Here is a 21480-nt window from a genome sequence, read left to right as displayed (position 1 = left end):
AACCAGCTGCACAACCACACAAGTCAGTTAAGATGACAAACTGTTGTCAGGTCAAGACCCTGGTGAGGACAATGATTATGCAGATGAGCTTCCCTGAGATGGTTTTTGACAATTTGTGCAATGGTGTATGTGTTTCTTTGTGTCCTGGTGGCTGGTCTCAGAAGATCTTGCATGTGAAGACGCTGGATGTGGAGGTCCTGAGCTGGTCTGTGGGCTTGAGACCAGTTGGATGTACTGCCAAATTCACGGAAGCAACATTAGAGATGGCATATGGTAGTGAAATAAATACTCAGATCACAGGCAACAGCTCTTGTGGACACTCCTGCAGTCAGCTGCCAGTGGCACACTCCCTCATAACTTGTGACATCTGTAGCATTGTGTTGTTTGATCAAACTGCACATTTCAGAGTGGCCTTTTATTGTGACCATCCCAAGGCACACCTGTGCAGTAATCATGCGGTTTAATCAGCACGCCACACCTGTCAGGTGGATGGATTCTCGGACAAGGGAGAAGTGCTCACAGATTAGGTATTGAATGCAAACCTCTGAAAAATGGGAGCAAAATTTGGTCAGTGTACATATATAATAGTGTTTACCAAGTTTGTCTATAAAAGATTAAAATAGCCTGACATGTGCACTGTATTTTGTGCTTGTCAGCATTTCCAAATAAAAACATTTAAGGAGAAGTTATATCACTGGCAGCTCAAACTGACTTTTAGCCTCCCTTAAATTTCCACTTTTGCAGCTTTAAAGTCAACAAAGTGTGCTGTACTTTTTATGACATATGCAATTCACTTTTACACCATTTTATCAAGTATATTTGACTCCTGTCTTAACAGCTGCACAATTCTACTAAATGGAAATTTCAGGCTTACATGTGCAAACTCTTCTGCCCTCATCGTTGATAATTCCATTTGATTAATAGTGCAGCCTATAAAAACATTAAGTGTAAACATCACATAGCTTCAGTTAAGAGCTGGAACAACCTGGAGCAGATTATCATACCGTATATATGATACTGCCAGAGTGGAGATTAATTTCATTTCCACGACTTCTATGATACTCAGGGGAAAATATAATGGCAACACTGGAATTTAATTCAAGTTAACACTACGGTATAAAAAACTTTCCAAGTATATTCAGTGAGCAACATTTTATTTTTCCCTCTATAAACAAGTAGTCAATGCAGCTACAAGGAACTCAACTCCGTGGAAATATTAAGTGACTTGACTCAGTCATAAAGCACAAGTTGAAAGAAGCTTTTACCATGACACAGAAAACACAAACAGCAACATTACTAGAAAACAGGTAACAAATGAAATACAAGCTCTTTTAAATATTAGCTCTATGTCTTTTGTTTTCTTCTTTTTTTAAATCACAACAGGACACCAAAGTCTGAGCGAGTCATGCGGTTACTCTGAATCGCGTCTCTAAATTGCCAGGATATTCAAACATCTAATACGGCCAGAAAAACATATGGTGGTTCAATTACACAAAATATTTTTACAGCACCAGAAAAAGAGGTTGACACAGGATAGGATTTAAAATTAAGGTCTGTACATAATTGCAGGGTGCGCCTTATGCGAGGAGACGAACAGTCTTCCCAGTGACCGTCAAGTAATCCTCGTCAGCCAGGGCTCGGAGTGCCTCGTCGAACAGCTCCTTAGTGATCGCCTGAAAGAAGTCACAGAGAGGAAGTCGTTACAGGAAGTAGTGGTGTTGTTGATAAAAATAGACCATGTATAATTTAAGAAAACAACTACTTGGTGGAAAAGTTAATCGCAATTATTTCCATAGCTCTATAGAGATTTTCATTTAATTCAATTACCAGTGTTGTAAACTGGCAGGCCGATACCTAACGAAGCAAGACGGTATCTTACATCAATTTTTTTGGACTAGAACTCAAAGAACTTTGCTCTGGTTCAACCAAATTCGAAACATAATCTATTATCTTAACTATCTTTTAAATCACAGGATTTGAAAAGTAGATTTGGTAAAATTTCTCTCCACTGAAGGCAAAATAAAATTACTTACAGTTTCAGACTGTCCTCTGAGGTCCTCAAGCAGCTGCTGGTATTTCATGGCGGGCGTCTTTCCTTTAGCCTGGATCAGTTTCTTCAAGGCTTGGGCGACCTCCTCCTTGCGCTTACGGGCGGTGTTACTCATACCTGGAATCACAGATTAATACGATCAAATACACCGTTAGGCTGCAACTAATGATTATTTTTATTATGGATTTATCCGCAGTTCATTTTTGGTTGAGCGATTGTTCTATAAAACGACAGAATTTTTTTTTTTTGAAAAAGAAATGTCCATCACAATGTCCCAGAAACCGTAGATCACATCTTCAAATTGCTTCTTTTGGTCGACCAACTGTCCAAAACCCCAAAGATATTCAGTTTTCTATCACATATGATGAAGAAAAGCAACATTTTCTCATTTTTGCTTGGAAAAAAATGACTGAAACGATCATTTATCAAGCAGCAAATCTACAGAGACTGTTTTCAATATTTGATAACAGCAAGAGTTTGGATACAGAGTCCCTTTCAGGATTAACACTCACCAAGTGTCATGTCACATACTTGCGAAAGATGATCAGGGCCACATGTGAAAAGCATATCTGAGCTCTGACTTTAGACTCTAAACTTCACGCGTCCCTGATCCTCTCCTGTACATATCACCTTCATAAATACTTGCTATCATTCTAAATGCTTTAAAACAATGAGTCTGTACCAGGCCCGGTGTCACACACCTGTTGTGAGAATAGAGATGTCGACAAATCCTGTTCTGGGGTCAGTGGCCGACTGTTTGAGGGCCTCTCTGTGCAGCCGCTTGGCCTCCTCCACATCAATGGTCTCCACCTTCTCAGAGAAGCGCACCTTGGCGTGGGCTTCTGCCAAGCGGATCAGGGACTCCAGCTGTCTGGGGTAGGCGGACACCATCCCCCGGCCACTGCCTATCTTCCTCATGTCCACGTAGGCCTAAGAACCGACATGCACACAGTTAGTTGAGGGCTGATGTCCAATTTATATTGCTCTACTGTTATAAAGCAAAGCGATCTACAAATATTCAACATAATGTACATAAATTGTAGAAATTCTGAGAAAACAAACCTCAATGAGAGCCTGGCTGGCCTCCTCGCTCAGCCTTGGACTGATGTATGTTCGTGCATATGCAATGTAGTCCCTCAGCACAGCCATGTCCAGGAACTCTTCCTCAATCTGCTCCTCGCTCTGGTAGTACAGCGACACCAGGTGGTGGGCCAGCCTGCGGTCGTACGCCTCGTCTTGGGGATCCAGCATCAGGAAGATGAGGTCGAATCTGATGGAGCAGATAATGCAGTGTTAAGAACCAGTAACATGACAACTGAGAAACCATAAAGACATAGTGACATTAGGCTGGATGTCCTGTATACTGGAGTCAACTGATGTTCCTCTTTATCAGTGTTGTCTGTGTTTACCACAGTTTGACATACGACAAGTTTTCTCGTGTTTTACCGAGCCTTTTAAGACATAAATGATTCAGTTGTTTCTTCGTTTAAAGCTTCTGTATACGACATTCAGAACACTAATGCAGCAGCAAACCACTATTTTGCTATGTAATGATAATGAACACTCCCTCTGTTTGTTGTTGTTGTAGATGGACCAACTGCGCGTGCTTTTAAGTGCATGTGAGCCCCTGTGTGTGTAACCCACTGGCTAGCTAGTCGACGCCGCGCCACACTGCGCTCATATGGCAACTACAGCTGATACCGCCACCCTGACCCCCGGCGTCAGATCAGTTGTCTCAGAAGTGCAACACCCACCCTCTGGTCCTCCCCTCACGTTAACACTGTTAGCTCTGTCAGCACATTTGAACTTATTAGCATTGTTCATGCTGTTAGCACCACTAGCTGCAAATCGTCGGCTCAGCAGCCTCCATGTTGAGAGCCGTGTGCAGACAATCCCGGCTCAGACTGAATCATAACTATGCTCTGAATGTCACATAAAGACAAAGGATGCAGTCAGCTCAGTTACAATAGGAACAATGATTATAATGCAGGAAGTGGAACAACAGGCTACAAAGCATCTAGATTATGACACACGGACACTATAACCTGCCCAAATTTGCTGATTCATATTGTATGATCCTGTGAAATAATACTGAAGTTGGTAATGGCATACTTAATTGTTCATTTAGTAGGCAGAATACAAGTATGTGTCTCCAAACACAGCCATACTCTCTACATGTGAGGCAGTGAGTCAGTCAGCCTCACTTACACTGGCTGGGACAGTAGTTTCCTTCCATTATACGAGTCTTATTATTATTCGGCTGTAATGTGGTAAAAGGAGAGAAGGAGTTTCTGAGTTGAAGTAATGGCCGCCATTGAACAAAATGAACAGAGGATGATGAGTGATGGATCTGGCTCTGGATTAGCGGTAATAACTTCAGAGGCAGTGTCAGAGATGATGGACCAAAAGGGTTGAATTTCAAAACCTCGTTCCTCCCTTTACTTCATTTTATTTATAAGGACAACGCACATTAATCAACATTTCTGTGCACTGTATTAACCATTAATGCATGCTCTTACGGATCCACCTGCACTTTAGGCTAGGGGTGTTCCTGGCGACTAATTTCCCTGTCGACTAAACAAAAATGTTAAGACTAGTCGACTAGTCAAAAAAAAAGGGAAAACACTCAGAAAACAGTCAAAAGCCTTTAATCACGATCTTCAACAACCACGTCGGATTTTAAATGCTGCTGAAGTGCGAGATACTTTGCGCTGTGCGGTATGAACGTGAACATGACGGCAACTCAGTCAAAAGTTAACCACTAAAATAACATCTGAAATAAATAAGTTGCCTCTGAAATGTGGGGCACATTGAACCTTGCAGAAATTATAGCAGTTCACTTTAAAGTTAATAAAAGTTATATCATCTAAGTTATAATTAAATTTCAGCTGAAATGAGAGGCATGTTGCTCCGTGCAGTATGAATGTAAACCTGCACATTATCTGACAACGTTCTCTTAAAGTTACCAAATAATATACGTCTCAAAAAAGATTAATTGCTGCTTAATTCAAAGTACTGCCAAACCGCACTGGTTTTGCCAGAGGACAGCTCTCCAATTTCCCTGATGGCTCTGTAGCACCCACTAGTGGCAGACGGCTGCATGACAGTTAAGCAGTCTTGTACATGAATAAAACATGAATAGGTTTAACTGACTAATATTTCTGGTGCCGACTAGCGAGGGGGCGGATGTTTAATCGTTAAGACGTCCATTTGCTCGCTTGAAAACTCACACTGTGTCCAAGTGTTGACTGCCAGACTTCTTTCAGGGCAGATTAGAAACATTTTAACTGTGTTTTAAATAATTTTCTGTCATGCCTCTTGTGTGATTGTGCTGACTGATGTTACTCACCTGGACAGCAGTGTGTGAGGCAGCTGAATGTTCTCAATTGTGGTCTTTTTGGGGTTCCACTGAGACTCAATAGGGTTAGCAGCAGCCAGCACAGCTGTACGGGCGTTGAGCTGGCAAATAATTCCAGCCTGAAGACATAAAAAAAACAAGAGTGAGTGAGAACTTTGTAACTTAAAAACATGTTTGAGTTTTCAGTGTTACACGCTCCCCATCTGCCTACACTCGTTTAAAATTTGTCAAACAAACCTTGGCGATGGAGAGGGTCTGCTGCTCCATGACCTCATGCAGCACAGAGCGCGTGCTGTCACTCATCTTGTCAAACTCATCGATGCAGCAGATGCCGTTGTCGCTCAGCACCAGAGCTCCGGTCTGCAGGACCAGCTGCCTCGTCTCTGGGTCCTTCATCACATAGGCGGTGAGACCCACGGCGCTGGAGCCCTTCCCCGAGGTGTACTGGCCACGGGGCACCAGGTTGTAGACGTACTGCAGCAGCTGGGACTTACTGGTACCAGGGTCGCCGCAGAGCAGGATGTTCACCTCTGCACGGAAGTTGCCGCGGCCAGTCTGACTGAAGTCCTTACGAGTGCCGCCAAACAGCTGCAGCAAAATGCCCTGGAACCAACAGAGAGGGACAAAAGCAGTTATTAATACTGTGATTAAAGCTGACATCACCTGGGATACTGGTTATCATCACATAATGTAGGGCTTCAGTGAAGGCTGCAGGGCATTTCAACAAACTTTGATTATTCAAACCAAGAGAGGTGAACAAAAGACTCTTCAGAAAATCTGACTTGTCAAAGTAGGAACATTCCATTGATGATTTACAGACCTTTCCCACTCCTTTATTTTCATTTTCTGCCTCTGTATACAATTTTTTATCTACATTCATCCTATTTCTTCTTAAGTGGTGCAGGTACAACTTTTTTCTTGTCGACTATATGATGTGTCCCTTACACAGACAGCTCGCTGCTGATACTAATCATCCTCATCGTCAGCAGTTTCATTTGAAGTTCACCACAATGATACCTGGGGTGGTTTTTCTGCTTTTTTCATACTGACAAAGCTTCTTGATGCAAAAAGTTGCTCCGAGTGACAAAATTCAAAGAAAATTCTTCAGCTTTCTAAGAATTTCCCCCGAAAGTTAAGACTAGATCAAGGTTAAGATAAGATTTATCAACACAGCATCTTAGCCTTTAACACCGGGGCCTCACAGCGTGTGACAGCTACCTCGCTGAGCTGCTGAAAGTGTTGCTGCAGAACTTCCTGTTGTTGTAACTTGTGTATTTCCACAAGAGTAAGCTGATACTCCTCTCATTTATGGAGCTGTGCAGGCTCCATAAATGTCGGAGGGCTTTTATTTTGAAACAGAAACAGGACGTGTTGAGTTAAAAATAAATATTTATAGTTTCTTAATGTCTGTGAGTGATATAAGCATAAAGAAATGTAGTGAAAGGTGACATCACGTCAACATGATTAATAAACATCCATTTTCACTATTACACTATCTATTTCTGCTAAAAACAGAGCACATCGCGCTCTATAAAAACACGTTACGCAGCTGAACTGTGCCTAAGCAGCGCAGCTCCAACAGGCAGTGTAACCCAGGTGTAAGCTAGTAAGGTGAAGGTAGGAGAGAACGGGGGAAAGACACAGAGGTAGGAGAGATAAAGCTGAATGACAGCGAGTTAATAAAACGTTACACATTAGATTGTGCAGGAATAATGTTTGTGGTCGGTCTCATTAGAGATACACCAAAAGCAACAACACTATATCGCCAGCAATAAAAGTGATCATAACACTGAGCATTAAAAATAAACCTAAGCAAATTAATGTAGCAACTATAAGGATGTGAATAAGCTACTGCACAAGTAGGCCTGTGTTTTCAAATGGCTTTTACATATTTAAAGTATGGCTCGCAATATATTCAGGATGTTCATTCATAATTAAACCGTGTCTTAAGAGAGACGCAACACGATGATTAGACTTGTTGATTTCATTGTTTATTCTTTGCCCATAATCACTGAGTGCATTTTTATTTCTACTTTTTTGAATGACCAATCACAACTTTTATTAGAACGCATCACATCTAAAAACGAGGTCAACCACACCTCCTCACTTAAGCTTGGACTCCTTGCCAGAGGCATTTAGGCTAATTTAGGAGCCATCTAAGAGTGCTTTCAGGGTGTTTGTGAATGTGGCCCAAGGTGTGATGCCTTTCCAGATGCTGATCTATGGAAATGAACAAATTATGTTTCCTAATAATGTCAGATTACAGATAAAGTAAGCTTTGAACTCGTGAATTATGTTAAGTGTCAGGTGTGATCAGTCTGTTTTTTATCAAGTCAATGTAGCTGACAAAATCAAAGGCTTTAATTTATCCTTTCTCCCTGCTCTGCCTCAGAGAGTATCGTCCCTGTGACCACTAAAACAACGGTATTTGATTCTGTCAAGACCTCATAAAGTCTGATGTAAGCGATACATCATCACACTTATGTTAACACCTTCATCTCATTATCCTAATGTGGGTGCACACCTCATTACCTAGAGGTCTACTCAACCTTAATTTGACTTGCCACAGCAGGAAACACACAGGTGTGACTGATAATATTAATGACGGCTCCGGTGACATTAAAAAGACATACTGACTCGTAGAGGTGAAACAGATTTTGTTAACGATGGCGCAGCTCGATCAAGTGTCCCACTGAGCCGGCGTGCTCAATATCAGAGCCCTGAAAGTAGCGCACCAACATTAATGGAGTCATTAATGTTATTAATTACACCCAGTTCTCCTGCTGTGATATATCAAACTGTCTGCTGTGCCAATCAGAGCTCATGACTGCTTTAGACTTCTGTTGGCTTTCCTTTAAATGCACGTCAGGCATTAAATGCATCATGCAAATCAGTGTGAGAGTTTGTGTTGCAATTAGTCTTGTTGCCGGATGCGTGCACAGGTTAACACTTGTGTTTTGGCATGCAACCATTCACACACACTCACACACACACCTTTTTGATGTCCTCATGCTCATAGATACTTGGTGCGAGGGCTGACGACAGGCGTTCGTAGACGTCTGGCTTGGCTGCCAGCTCCTTCAGGGTCTGCACTCGGTCCTCGGTGAAGAGCTTCTGTTCGGCCTCCTCGTTCAAACCATGCAGGCGCTTCTCGTCTGTCTTACGGAAGTGGATGGCGTCGATGTGAGTCTTGTACACAGACTTCACATTGCTCTGGCGTGGGTTAACGCGCATGGGGACTGCTCTGTAAACACCTGCACGGACATTTGAGAAGCTGTTAGGATGTCTGCGACCAACTAAACAAGAAATATGGAGAATGTTGCTCGAGGAATTAGATTAGATAAATTGTGGCGGCCATTTTTCACCATTTTAGGGATGCACCAACTGTGAAATTCTGTGCTGATACTGATACTTAAACAGTGTGGCCAACAGCTGATACCACTGTCAAATTTCTCCTTCATGTCTCTAACCCAAAACTATATTTTACAAGACTAGATTTGAACCCATCATGAGAATGTTTTAATTCACCTTTGCCCAGTACTCATTTTTACTGACTAGAGCTTGAATGCATCATAATGTAACCCAGTGCAACCTCTTTAAACTGTTAGTTCTAGTAGTCAGTTGCTAACAACTAACAGTTAGCGTTAACTAGCTCTCCTCCAGACGATTTCAACACAGATTTGCTGCCCACACTGTAGCCGTATAAGGGAACCATTAGGGTGTTTCCCCTGACACGTTGATAGTGAGTTTAGTCCGAATGTGTCACGGGGAAGATCTCCTGGGACGACAGGGCAATGTTCGTGTTGAGCCCTGCTTTTTGGCCTGCGCAAAATTGCCGTCACACGGAAAAACATCAGCCACTGTCATCACTGAATGCCATCTTATTTGCCGGTAGGCCACTGGCCATCAACAAGGCGAATTTCGGCCAATACCGATGTTTGTTCGATACGCCAGTGTATCACTACTAGAGCATAAACAACTGGTCCATAGCCAGGAAGTTAATAAACAAGTATTCTTATAATATAATCAATGTTCAAAGTCACTTAAAGCAAAAAAATAATAACTCAAAACTAGGCAGTTTTAGGCAGTTTGTTAAACAAAAAATGATCTGAAGAAATCGGCTGTGGCTCTGGAAAATTGTGATGTCAAATTCTAATGTTTTGTGGAATTTTATATACAGAAAATATAACAAGCAGATTAATCGATAAATGAAAAGCCTCATTAGCTGCAGCCCGAGCTGTAGAGGTTTAGGAAATCTTACCGGTGATGTTAATGCGGTCTCCCGGCTGCACTTTATCAACCAGGTCATTATGAGCATAGACAATAGTTGTGTGAGGCGTCTGACCAGCCGGCATGTCTTCAGGAGACTCCTGAACTTTGATCTGTTGGAAAACAAGACCAGTAAATGAACAGATGTCATGACCTCCACTGCAACATGTCACTAATTATCACTCAACATATTCTGGGATTAGGTGTCACTGACTGTAAGCAATCTGGCCCATTATCAACCCAATCGAACTCTCACCATCTGTTTGTCTGAAAAGACCGAGCGATTGTGAACGAGCGCCAGGCTGTGGGTGGTGTTGCAGTGGCGGCACACAGCCGGCTCGGCGATGCGTCCGCGATCCACCTCCACACGGGTGCTGAAGGCGCACACCTGGCACTGGAAGAAAGCTTCCTGCATCTCGGGGATGAGCTGCGAGGTGCGGATCACCATGCCGCTGATGGTGATCAGCTGATCGATGTCTGTGGAGGCAACACATGAGACACACAGACGCTTTAGTCTGGAGCTGATACCTCACATTTTATTAAAGCAGGGAACAATATTCACAGAAGTCCCACACTAAATATGGGAGGAAATATCGTGGTATAGTCGTCCTAATGAAGTGTGATGTCACTTCATATGGACTTGATACAAAGCTACTGGGGCTGTAATGGTTTATGTATTCATGCTGAGCTGTCACTGTACAGGAGTCACAGTTAGGTGCATCCATAGCACTCCACAGCATCACTAGCGGTGATGTAGAGTGTTTCCCCCTTGTTCTTTTAAATATGGGTTAACCTCACAGAGACGATTCTGCCACACATTATTACGTTATCAATCTCATCGTCATCTTTCGAGATTTTGCTGTTCTGATTGATTCGAGTTTGCTTTTCCTGCGAACGGGTTTCCATGCTGTGTAGCGAGACGAGCCTCCTGAGCCCAAAATGCCATCAAAACTTTGATTTAGAATTACCAACGTAGCCTTTGTAATTCTGGACTACTATAGAGGAAGAAAAATGGTGCATAGAAGACCAAAAAAAAAAAAAAAAAAAAAAACTAAATACAACCCCAAATCTGTACAAATTTGTACGTAATATCATCACACAACCTCTGTGTTTGGCCAGATATGGTAGGTAATTTGCAGGGAATTTTTTACTTGACAAATTATGGACATGGCAGATTTGCACAGGATAAAAATCACAGACAACCTCCCCCATTATTACCAATTACCAGAGGCCCCCAGGTAATACTAGTCCCGTCCAAATATGCCTTCAGAGGAGGACGGTGTGTCGGCATTGTTCCACTGTTGTGGGGTGTGTGAATGAAAGCACATTCAACATGCTTACACACGTGCCAATAATTGGGATGATAAATGACTGGGTGGTTTTACTGTTTAAATAAAGCCAAGGACAATCTAATTGAAACACTGCTACTGATGCAGAATTATTATTTTTTTCCATTACTCAAAGTATTTTGGTATTTTTAATTTCACAGCATAAGAGATGCTCTTAGATCTAAAGCCTTTCGTGACCCTCTTGCCATTTGTCTTTGTTCATTGTTCGTATAAAAGTGTTTGAAATGTTACTCATCTTTATTATGAAAGTAGTTAACCAAAGTTGGCAGTGGGCACGTTGTGACCTCGTCCTAAGCAAGAGGATTCTGTCTGTCTCTGACACTGTTGAGTCAAAATAAATAAAAATAACTATCTTTTTCTATTTTTTTTTCCTGTTGTACCAAACTCACACCAAACCAGGACTCATAAATCGAGGTATGAACTGCCGTGACTTTTGTCCACCATCACAACCCTTGAATCCACACACCTTCTGGGTTCAGGCTCCTCATGTTTCTGGTTTTCAGGGCGTTGTAGGGGCGGACTTGGATCTGGTACTCCAGGATGGAGTCTGGGAAACGCTCAAAGAAAAGCTCGTTGACGGCCATGTCGAAGGTTGGGATGACTTCCTGCAAAGGGAGAAAGATACACACACATCAGCATCAATATGCTGTAAAACAGACACTAGAAAAATACAGTAGAATTCAAACTTCAACAAGAACATAATGATGCTTAAAAAAAGGTGTTTACAATATCCTGTAAATAAACAATAATTCCATTAGTCATGAAAGCTCATTGTTGTGTTGTAAAAAGGATAAGCTATTTTTTTGTCTTATTATTATGGGGCTGTTTAAGCACTTTTCTGATCAATTTCTGTTCAGTTTTCATCAGTTATTTTAACTTAAAGACCAAAATAAAGATTGAAACATATGCAACTACGGTGCAGGGACGTATTTGGATCAAAATTGTCCAAATACACTTTGAAATGCACATGAAGTAAAAAAAGATATTATGAAATATGGGGCATTACCTGTGGGTAGCAGATGAGCTGCCTGTAAAGTTCTGCATCAAAGGACTGCACATGCAGACAGTTCACATTCAGCACTGGGTCGCCGACAACACTGATCTGTGAGAGACAAAAAGATTTCCTGTCATGTTTATTCTTAAATCATCATCAATCATTTTCTGCATTACATTGGCAAAGATGTCCAGAACTTGTATAGGAATAGATCAAATTTAAGACATCATCTGGTGAGAGTCTGACTTTAAACAAAGTATAGATCGGCCTTAACAGCAGCAGATGACACTAAGTACCCTACCTCTTCCAGCTTCTGCATGTACAAAGGCTCGTTCAGGTCCAGACCAGCGTTCTCATCTTCAGTGGAGGTTGGGTCAATGAACCTCTGCAGGAACCTCTGAAAGCAAAGTGACACAAAGAAAAAAATGTACTCCTCTGCACTAAGAGTGGGTAACATTGTTCAGTAGCTGAAATGTAAGATTTCATACCTGAAACTTCTCTTTGCAGGTGCCAACATTGACATCAGTCCCCCAGATCACCAGTCTCTGGGCTGCGTTTGACTCGCTGGCGACGGTACCATCGGCACTTGGCTGTGAATTTTAAAAAAGTGAAAATTATTAATTTATCTGAAAGGTTTCGTGCTTATCGTCGTATCCTGGCTCATGCTATTACAATAACAGTCCGCCAGTCTAAATAATGTTCTTGACTCCTCCACTGACCTGCTCAGAATGAAGATCGACTTGAGGAGCCTTCCTGACTGAACCCAGATCAGGACGCTGTCTGGCCGGGGTGCCACGCACTCCACTGCGTGGGGTCCCTTCAACCCTGGAGCTGGGGGTCCCGTACATCAAAGGGGAGCTCATGTCTACCTCATTGGGTAGGACTGTTGAAAAAAAGGGAGACACTGGGGTTAACTCAACTAAATCTTCCTTCCATTTCACTCAGATAGAGCTAAAACCAACCATAAAAACATACATTCAGCACACTGTGAGTGATGGTACCTGAGGGGCGTGGGCTGGAGAGCAGAGAAGTGTCCTGAGGTGCTGCTGGACTGAGCATGTCGGTGGCCGGGGAGGTGGGCATTGGCATCAGGTCCCCAGTGGAGGAGTCCTGGCCTCTGCGCCGCTGAGAGGGAGGCGAGGTGGGGCCCTCGCTGCTGGCTGAGGATACACAAGACACAGAGACATGTTAATAACAGAACACACAGACAGGACCCACATTCACCACCTACAATCTCAGATGAGGACAGAGTCACATATCATTTAGGACACGTGAACTTACGTGTGGCTGGGTCGGTGCCCCTTCCTCGTTTGCGGCCACCTGGAGTCGACGTTGGGGAAGACATAGTTGCTGGAATATATCTGAAGATAAAATGAATGAGTGAATTAATGTTTAGTCGAAAGAAAGGCTGCTGTTATTTTTACTGACATGTGCAGGGTAAGTAAAACAAAAACTTGGTTTGTCAGGTGTTTTTTTTTTTTTTTTTTTGCATAACAGCATAACACCTGGTGGATGATTTTCAACCGCTTGGCAACTGAGTTTGTTTTTTGTGCAGCCACAACATTTTACAAGGCTGACTGTTGCAGGTAGATCAACTGAATTTGTAAAAAACTGCAGTCCTGCTCTGCATGTTGTTTTGTTTACTAAGTTATTGCTTTTGTTTTAGTCTGCTCGGTCTTGCAGGGCCTGAACAGAAATTTTGTTTTCTCCCACCTAACTTTTTTGGTTTAATACTGTCTTTTAGTTCCACTTTCGTGCCCTTATACCTGCTAAACATAATCCTGTAAGTGAGGCCTAGATCAGATATGATTGATAACTTCTGGTGTATTCACTTGTCAAATTTGAGGGTGCTGATGTTTAACTTAGGCCTAACTGTGAAAGTAAGAATGAGTCCTTTAAAGTCCTCAATATTGTGTTGTTTTATTGCGATAAACTTTTTTTTAAAAACTGATTTTATATGGAGTCTTCTTATATTTGCACTGTGATTAATGCTGTGCACCAAATCACCAAGTCACACACCTTGTATTTCTGATTAGTCATGTTTTGTTCATTCATTTTCTCATTTATTTGATGCACATTGTAGGTTGTAGGCTTTGTTTGCAAGTACTGTGGTTTAATATGTCCATTATGTCATAATTTACTCCTTAATCTTTATTCAGTACATTCATCTGGCTCCTCTAGTTTCTCTGCAGCTTAACTCTGCAATGCAAAACATGCAATGAAATAAAAATATTTGCAACTACAGTTTAAACTACATAAAGGGATAATGAAACGGTTGTGTGGCATCACATAGCCAACCATCAAAGTTAAAATACTGCTTTCCTTCACATGTTTATGCATCAATGAGTTAACTCCCAATTCCTCAAAAATAAGGCTTTAAGTGTGTTCACATTATTTGTAATTGATCAGACTATTCTGCCACTTATGTGCGTGTGAAACGTTATATTTAATTATCTTATTGTGTTTTTACTCCTTTTATTAAATGATGAGTCAGTTAACAACGTTTCCACCATTTGACATGTGGCTGCAGAGGAAACAATAAGCAGAAACTTCCTGCGCTGTTTAACCCGATTTAACATTTAAAACTGAGCTTTAAAGTTGATGCACAGTCAGACAAACACGTGTGATAACAGACAGTTGAATTCAATCAACATGATCGATCAATTAATATGAAATATTCTAATCAAATTCAGACGTTTCTTACCTCTTCTTCTGTGTACGTCTGAGTGGTGCAGATCTGGCGCGAAACTGCGGGTGACGTTATTTTCGCGGGGAACTTTGGACCAATAGCAGGCCGTGATCGTGGTTTTCTTTCCGGCCGATTCCTTCACTGCAGAGGGGGGTTCATGTTGAGTTACAGCGGTTAACACTTTAATTAAACATGATTAAATATATAAATAAACGACACAAACAGTGCAAAATTGATATAAATCTAAACGTTTTCTTTATCTTATATTTAAAATACGACTTCTGCTTTCTGCGCGAGAGCTTTTACACATTGATACCCTGAGCTTGACTTGGTTTGGTCCAAAAATAAATGACCTTTTTTTTTTCGTTTTCTTTATTGAAACAGTGCAAAGTACAAATTGAACAGTCGTGTGACGTGACAGTGTTAATTCCTAAAATTAAAGAAAATAAAAAAATGAAAACAGGAAGTGAGAAATTGCATATAAATATAAATAAATACGTCACAATACATTGTTTAAATAGTTTTATACTTGCAATACAAACGGATTATAAACGTGGAAGGCATATAACAATACAGGCTCGCATATCTCACCGTGGTGCATTTAATTCTATGGCATTTTTTATATGATTTTGTACTTAGTAACACATTTTTAATACAGTAGCTTGAAATTATTATTATTATTTTTTTTACAAATATATTTGAATATTTCCAAGAGGTTATAGATTTTTGATGGTGCTGGACATAAATCACTTCCAACTGTGCATAATTTTAAAGTAGTTAAGGTAATAATTTTCTCAGAGCAGGTTGCAGTGTTGTTACATGTGGAATATGTCACTACTGCCTCTATTGCTTTTCATTTTTATATTGCATCAGTTTTGCCTCAAGTTTTAGCACTCACACTCACACACTTGATGAGCAATAGGCTACATGTTTAAATAATTTCTTGTTGATGTGTTCAAAGTATTTTATATACTGTATATCCTGTTTTCTTTTTCTTTCCTGTGTGCTTTTTTGTGCTTTGTTGTATTTTAGGTAGCTTTGGGTAACATTTTAGCCAAGGGATTACAGATGTACAATAGCATTTTTGGTAATTCTGGCATTTTTTATACCATGTGTATCTATTAATTTGCACTGCCCCCTTTTAAATAAACTAAATTAAAGTAGGGGCATTCTAAAAAGTGAGTGGAACAAATCCTCTTTGTTGCAAAATGTAATCATCATTCATTATGTTGATGATTCATTTCTTTGGCTTTCATTTATATGAAGTATTTTTACTTGACTTTATCCAGCAAGTGCGTTCACTGACCACCATGTGGCGCAGTTTCCATTTCAAAAAGGGCCTTGTCAGAGGGAAAGTACAGCGCACTTCCTGAGGGGGAAAACACAGGAGCGTTTCCGAGAAGTATCAGTACATGTGTCCCCTGTGGTAAAATCAACCACCTTCAGTTCATCACATTCCCTAATTTTGTTCTGTAAACATGAGTCACCTCAATAATATGGTGCATGCAAAACTTTTACTATCTATCTATCTATCTATCTATCTATCTGTATAGTAAAATGTAATGATGTTAATACCTTGTAATGACAGTCTATAAGGCTCTATGTCCAGTACATCTTGCTCAAAGTTGTCTTGTTTGTTGTCTGTGTACCACAGCTGTACTGTATGTTTAAGTTTGCTTGTTTGTTAAGCTTCTGGTCTTTGTTTAGATGTGTATCCTGTTCTGTGTCCCTCTGTAAATTTGTTCTCTGGCTGCATGTAAACGTAGAGCTACAGACAATATCAGCCAAATTCCCAGCATGTGTTCACTGGGGCTACGAGAAATGGTAATTATTACCTGCTGCGTCAATGTCGTGATGGTTGGTGTTTTGGCCACCTTGGGAAGGTGCGTGTGTGTGTGTGTGTGGTGATGGCAGAATGTCCTAGTGACACATTTTACAGAAGCAGTTATGAGTACTTCGCCAGGTGTTTACACGTCTGTCTGTCTGATTTCTGTCAATGCAATGCAATAACGAATGCGAATCGAAGACGGGTGTGGTTTGAGCGAGGGGGCTGGAGGAAGTAGGGAACAGGCTACTGGCCCTGACAATGTACGCCCCTGGCCAACATAAGCTTTAAGTCGCAAATTGCTGAATCGCAGCTGGAGTACATTTTATTTTTAGTCATTTATAATCAGTTGAAAAAATGTCCATCACAGTTTGACAGAGCCCAAAGACACATCTTGAAATCGCTGGTTTTGTACGGCACAAAAAGCCCTCAAAAAAACTGACTGACTGAAACGATTAATCGATTAGCCTGTCACAGCAGTTGCAGATTTAACTCCTGTCAGGCAATTAATCAATTAATTGCTTCTATAAAGTTGAATCAGGAAATCTGTTTGGCTACACATCTTTCAATACTTCTGCACGACTGATCTGATGTCCTCATATACTACTAATTTGTATATCTGACCACATCTGGGACAGACATTTAAACACTAAAACTATAGATCAGGACTGTAGTCATCTAGCTGTCAATACATATAACAATAGTAATGCTGCACATGGTCAGTGGAAGTATAATATATGGAATACAAGTCATGTTTATATGGTTTGGTGGTCTTCCCAAAGAAACACTTTGCGTGCTTGACCACTTTTAAAACCAGCGGTGGAAAGTGCATATCAGAGCTGCAACGATTAATCGATTAATAACTAAATCAAATGAATCACCAGCTATTTTAATTGATCAGTTGTTCAGTTTCAGTCGTTTCTAAAGCAAAAACAAACATTTACCGGCTCCATCTTCTTAAATGTGAGAATTTGCCGCTTTTCTTTTCCTTTTTTGGCTCTGGCAAATTGTGACAAGTATTTCTCACTTTTTTGGTCACTTTATAGACGAAATAATTAATCATGAAAGTAACCAGCAGATTAGACAATGATGAAAATAATAGCTGCAGGCCTAGCATGTTGTATTTAAGCACATTTGTAAGGTGCTTGTTCTGTTCTTGAGTGTTTTTATTCTCCGCTACTTTATACTTCACATTTCAGACGAGGTTAACATACTTTTTACTCCCCTACTTACAGCTAGTTACTTTTCATATTAAGAGCATGTGATTAGTGTATACTTTGCTGATAACACTTTAACATGTTAAAAGCAGGTCCCAGTGTAATGTTGTTTGTTACTTCAGTAAACAATGTGTGTGAGACAGACGTTTATAGAGCTCCTGACAAATTAAAGTTAATCCCAAACACCCAGAGCCCTCAGTATGTAAACAACTCTGCACCATTCATACTATCGTAGTAAAAAGTGGGTGGCATGAGCAACACGCCCTTCGCTCCTCAAATGGGAAGTGAACGGACACCACGTGACCTCCGTTTTGCCTTGACTGGCTCGCGAGAGGGCGGCGCGTGTGACGTCAGCGGGGCAACGATACAAAACACTGCGCGAAAGTACAGATGCCTCAGAGAAGTGTCAAGGAGTGATTCAGAGCTGTCACTGACAAGACCCTGACAGTCAAAGACCAGGGCTACATTTCAAAGATTCGCTTTTTTTTTTAAGGGAAGAAGCGCGCGTGCACAGAGAGTGAAGCCGCTGCAGGGCTGCTGTGCTGTCACATCTGTGGGTCACTTTTGAACAAGTTTATATCCTTCCTAAACCACGTGGGCGAGTCAACAGTGTTCATGTGTGACATATACAGCCTGGACTCACACTGCGTGTCTCCACAATGCAACATGAGTTGGGCGATGGAGCCTGCTAACTTCTACGAGAGCGCCAAGCTGGGCGTCCCGCCGCAGGGGGTCTGCAAGCCGGGCAGCAGGGGCGACGAGGACGGCACCATGGTGGAGCTGAGCACCGCCCCTGCCATGTACGACGACGAGAGTGCCATCGACTTCAGCCAATACATCGAGTCCATGACAGCCGTGCCAAACCTGGAGCTGTGCAACGACGAGCTCTTCCTCGACCTGTTCAACACTGTGAAGCAGGAGAAGGTGGATTTCTACAACATGCAGAGCCCCGTGCTGCCCGGCGGCATGCAGCAGCTGTCAGCCGCGTACACAGCAGACCGGAAGGCTGACATCGGGCTGAATAAAGGCTCGTATGCTGTGCCTATCAAGCAGGAGTCCGACTGGAGTGACAGCGACATGTCCTCATCCCTGCCCTCACAGATCGAGAGCTGCGCTCAGACCTCCGTCAGCCTCCCCACAGGGCAGCCGACTCCCCCCACCACCCCGGAGCCTGTCTCCAGTGTGAGCTCGGCCAAATCCTCTCCGAGGAAGAGCAGCAAAGAGAAGGGGAAGAAGGTGGACCGGTTCAGCATGGAGTACCGACAGAGGCGAGAGAGGAATAACATAGCAGTGAGGAAAAGCAGGGACAAAGCCAAGAGGCGCAACTTGGACATGCAGCAGAAGCTGCTTGAACTGAGCTCCGAGAACGACAGACTTCATAAAACTATCGAGCAGCTAACCAGAGAGCTCACCGGGCTCAGAGATTTCTTCAAGCAGATGCCCAACTCCTCCTTTACGAGCTCCTTGAATGTAGAGAGCCGGTGACAGATTGATTTTTCTATGAACTGAGCTTTTAGGAGACATACCTCAACAGACATTTTACCATCTGTACCAGATGTATTTTAAGCTTACCATAATGGCACTGGAAAATATATGATGTTGCTGCCATATTTTTGTGGGATTTTTCTCTATATTAAATTATTTTACCACTGCATTTACATGATGTTATACCTGACATGATGGTACATGTTTTATAATTCCAAACTTTGTATAAGAGCCAGAGCATGATCTTTTATATAGTTTGTATGAAACCTTGAAAACATTTTTGTTTATGGAATCTATAATAAAATCGCTGAAAAGCTGCAGAAACATCCTGGTCTGTGAGTAGTCTTTGCACATGATTTATGTTGAGGGAGCAGCTGGAGACAAGAAGTGAGAGTACGACAGGAAATAGAAAGTTCAGTCAGCAAAAATACAACTTTTATTGACACATTGTTCGTCTTCTTATATACAGAGGTAGATAATGTGAAAAAAGGTTTTTTGGATGGCTTAAAAAAATGCGTTTATACACAAAAGTCCAAAAAGCCCCAGTTGATGAACCACGTGGGATGCTTTGACAGACTGCATGCCACTGGTCTACCCTTGGGCTGTCAACTCCTGGTCCACAGGATCACATATCATTAACACAAACAAGACCTTGTCTGCTCGCAGCCCGTTCACTTCAGCACAGCCTGGAGCTGTTAGGGAGGCCTTCGGAGGGGGTGGGGTAGGAGGCTGAACCGGCTCAAACCGAGGCCTAGTGTGCAGATCCTCGGAGCCAGCTGAAACCTGAGGCTTGATATCATTAGCTACTTGCCCTGACAGCCTCAGAGGCAGATTTCTTCCACGCCGATCCAGAGTGCAGGTTTCTTGGTGATGACTCGGACGTAAACTGCAAGGGGGCCCACCTCTTTTCCCAGGACATTCTCCACATCGTAACCTGGGAACTGAAACATACACACTTTATTCACTACTTGCACAGACCGTCTGAGGCTGACAACTCATATTTATTGTTCAACATATCCTCCACTACCTGCACATGAAAAAACAGTTTTTAAATCTGCTGATGCTGCAAGAATATGGGTGCACTAAAGGCTCTTGCACTCCCCTCATTGGTCAGCAGTATTTCTGTTGATCTAAGAATTTATTCTGCACTCATGAGCTCCCCTGATAAAGACCGTTAATGCCTACAACGCAAATAAACAGCTGCACCACATGTTAGTTATACAGGAACATAATTAAAATGTAGAAACTGAATGCAAACTTAAAAAACACTAAAAATAGAGGACATGAAGGAAAGAACATGTCACTATTTTCAAGCAAATTCCTTCATTGGTATCAGTGACCGGCATGACTCAGGGATTTTATTGTTCAGTACAGAACAGGCTTTATCACCCATGACATGAACAGATGACAGTGTTTTCAGGACATGTTGACAGAAGATCAATGCGCCGCACAGCTCAGCCCACAGTTACGTAACAAGTTTGTAAACGCACACCTACCTCGTGACCCTCCAGTGCTGCAGTGTTCAGGAGGGACATGATCGTCTTCTTCTGCAGCTGTCGAGAGAGATGAGATGATAAGCGGACATTAATATCTTTTAAATTATCACCTAAATGTTGTCAATGTAAAACCAAACGCTGCACTGACAGACTGAGCTCGCTGCCGTGTAACAGACTGATAGAATGGGCTGAAATATCAGTCGCCTGATAAGAAGAACTCTGATATCATTTTATTATCAGTTTGGCTGACTTAGTTTTCTGATTACAAAGTCCCAGCAGGTTTTACATAATAAACATGCTGTCATGCAGATGCACATGTAGTAAAGGGTTTTATTTATCCAGCCTTTTGACGTGCAGGAATGTCCAAGGGAGGTTTCAGTGTCTTGCTCAAGGACACCTCAACAGGACTGAGGATGCTTGTTTGTGTTTGAGTCTGCCTAATCTGATCGCTACACAGCCCTCCCACACTGCCGCTCTTTGCACCGTCATTCTTCTGATGTATATTTTTACAGTACTTTTCTTGCTGCTTTCCTTTTTTTCCAGTTTAAAGCAATATTTTGAAGTTTCTTGCCAAGAATTACATAATAAGATCAATACCATCCTCGTCTGTAGCAATATGAAGAAGCCCCTTAGCTTAACTTAGCTTAGCACAAAGACTGGAGACACAAACAGCTAGCTTGACTCTGTCCAGATATTATATCAATATTATGAGATAAGAAAAGATATTATATTATATAACATCATCAGT

General features: G+C 41.8%; 3 protein-coding genes across 3 annotated transcripts in view; 1 reads left to right on the top strand and 2 right to left on the bottom strand.

Moving 5' to 3' along the window:
- Positions 1-1135: 1135 nt before the first annotated feature.
- mcm4 (minichromosome maintenance complex component 4) lies at positions 1136-14850 on the bottom strand. Its single transcript, XM_033649638.2, has 17 exons — positions 14725-14850; positions 13302-13381; positions 13022-13180; positions 12740-12903; positions 12509-12610; positions 12322-12417; positions 12033-12128; positions 11493-11631; positions 9934-10154; positions 9670-9790; positions 8403-8662; positions 5646-6011; positions 5400-5527; positions 3113-3320; positions 2752-2980; positions 2034-2167; positions 1136-1673 (listed from the first exon to the last, which is right to left on the bottom strand). Exons 2-17 carry the CDS (start codon positions 13363-13365, stop codon positions 1578-1580), a joined length of 2583 nt encoding a protein of 860 aa, XP_033505529.2. The 5' UTR covers positions 13366-13381; positions 14725-14850; the 3' UTR covers positions 1136-1577.
- Positions 14851-18141: 3291 nt separating this feature from the next.
- On the top strand, positions 18142-19560 carry cebpd (CCAAT enhancer binding protein delta). The gene has a single exon (XM_033649747.2). It carries the CDS (start codon positions 18367-18369, stop codon positions 19234-19236), a length of 870 nt encoding a protein of 289 aa, XP_033505638.1. The 5' UTR covers positions 18142-18366; the 3' UTR covers positions 19237-19560.
- Positions 18149-21480, bottom strand: part of spidr (scaffold protein involved in DNA repair) — a 49311-nt gene continuing 45979 nt past the window's right edge. The window contains exons 19-20 of the mRNA XM_033649604.2: positions 20733-20789; positions 18149-20177 (exon numbers count right to left, since the gene is read on the bottom strand). Of these exons, the coding sequence (XP_033505495.2) occupies positions 20058-20177; positions 20733-20789 (177 nt within the window). The 3' untranslated portion in view covers positions 18149-20057. The remainder of the gene's footprint in view (positions 20178-20732; positions 20790-21480) is intronic.

This window comes from Epinephelus lanceolatus, chromosome 12 (genome assembly GCF_041903045.1).
Source record: "Epinephelus lanceolatus isolate andai-2023 chromosome 12, ASM4190304v1, whole genome shotgun sequence".
NCBI classification, from domain to species: Eukaryota; Metazoa; Chordata; class Actinopteri; order Perciformes; family Serranidae; genus Epinephelus; species Epinephelus lanceolatus.
This window is presented reverse-complemented; position numbering and strand designations above follow the sequence as displayed.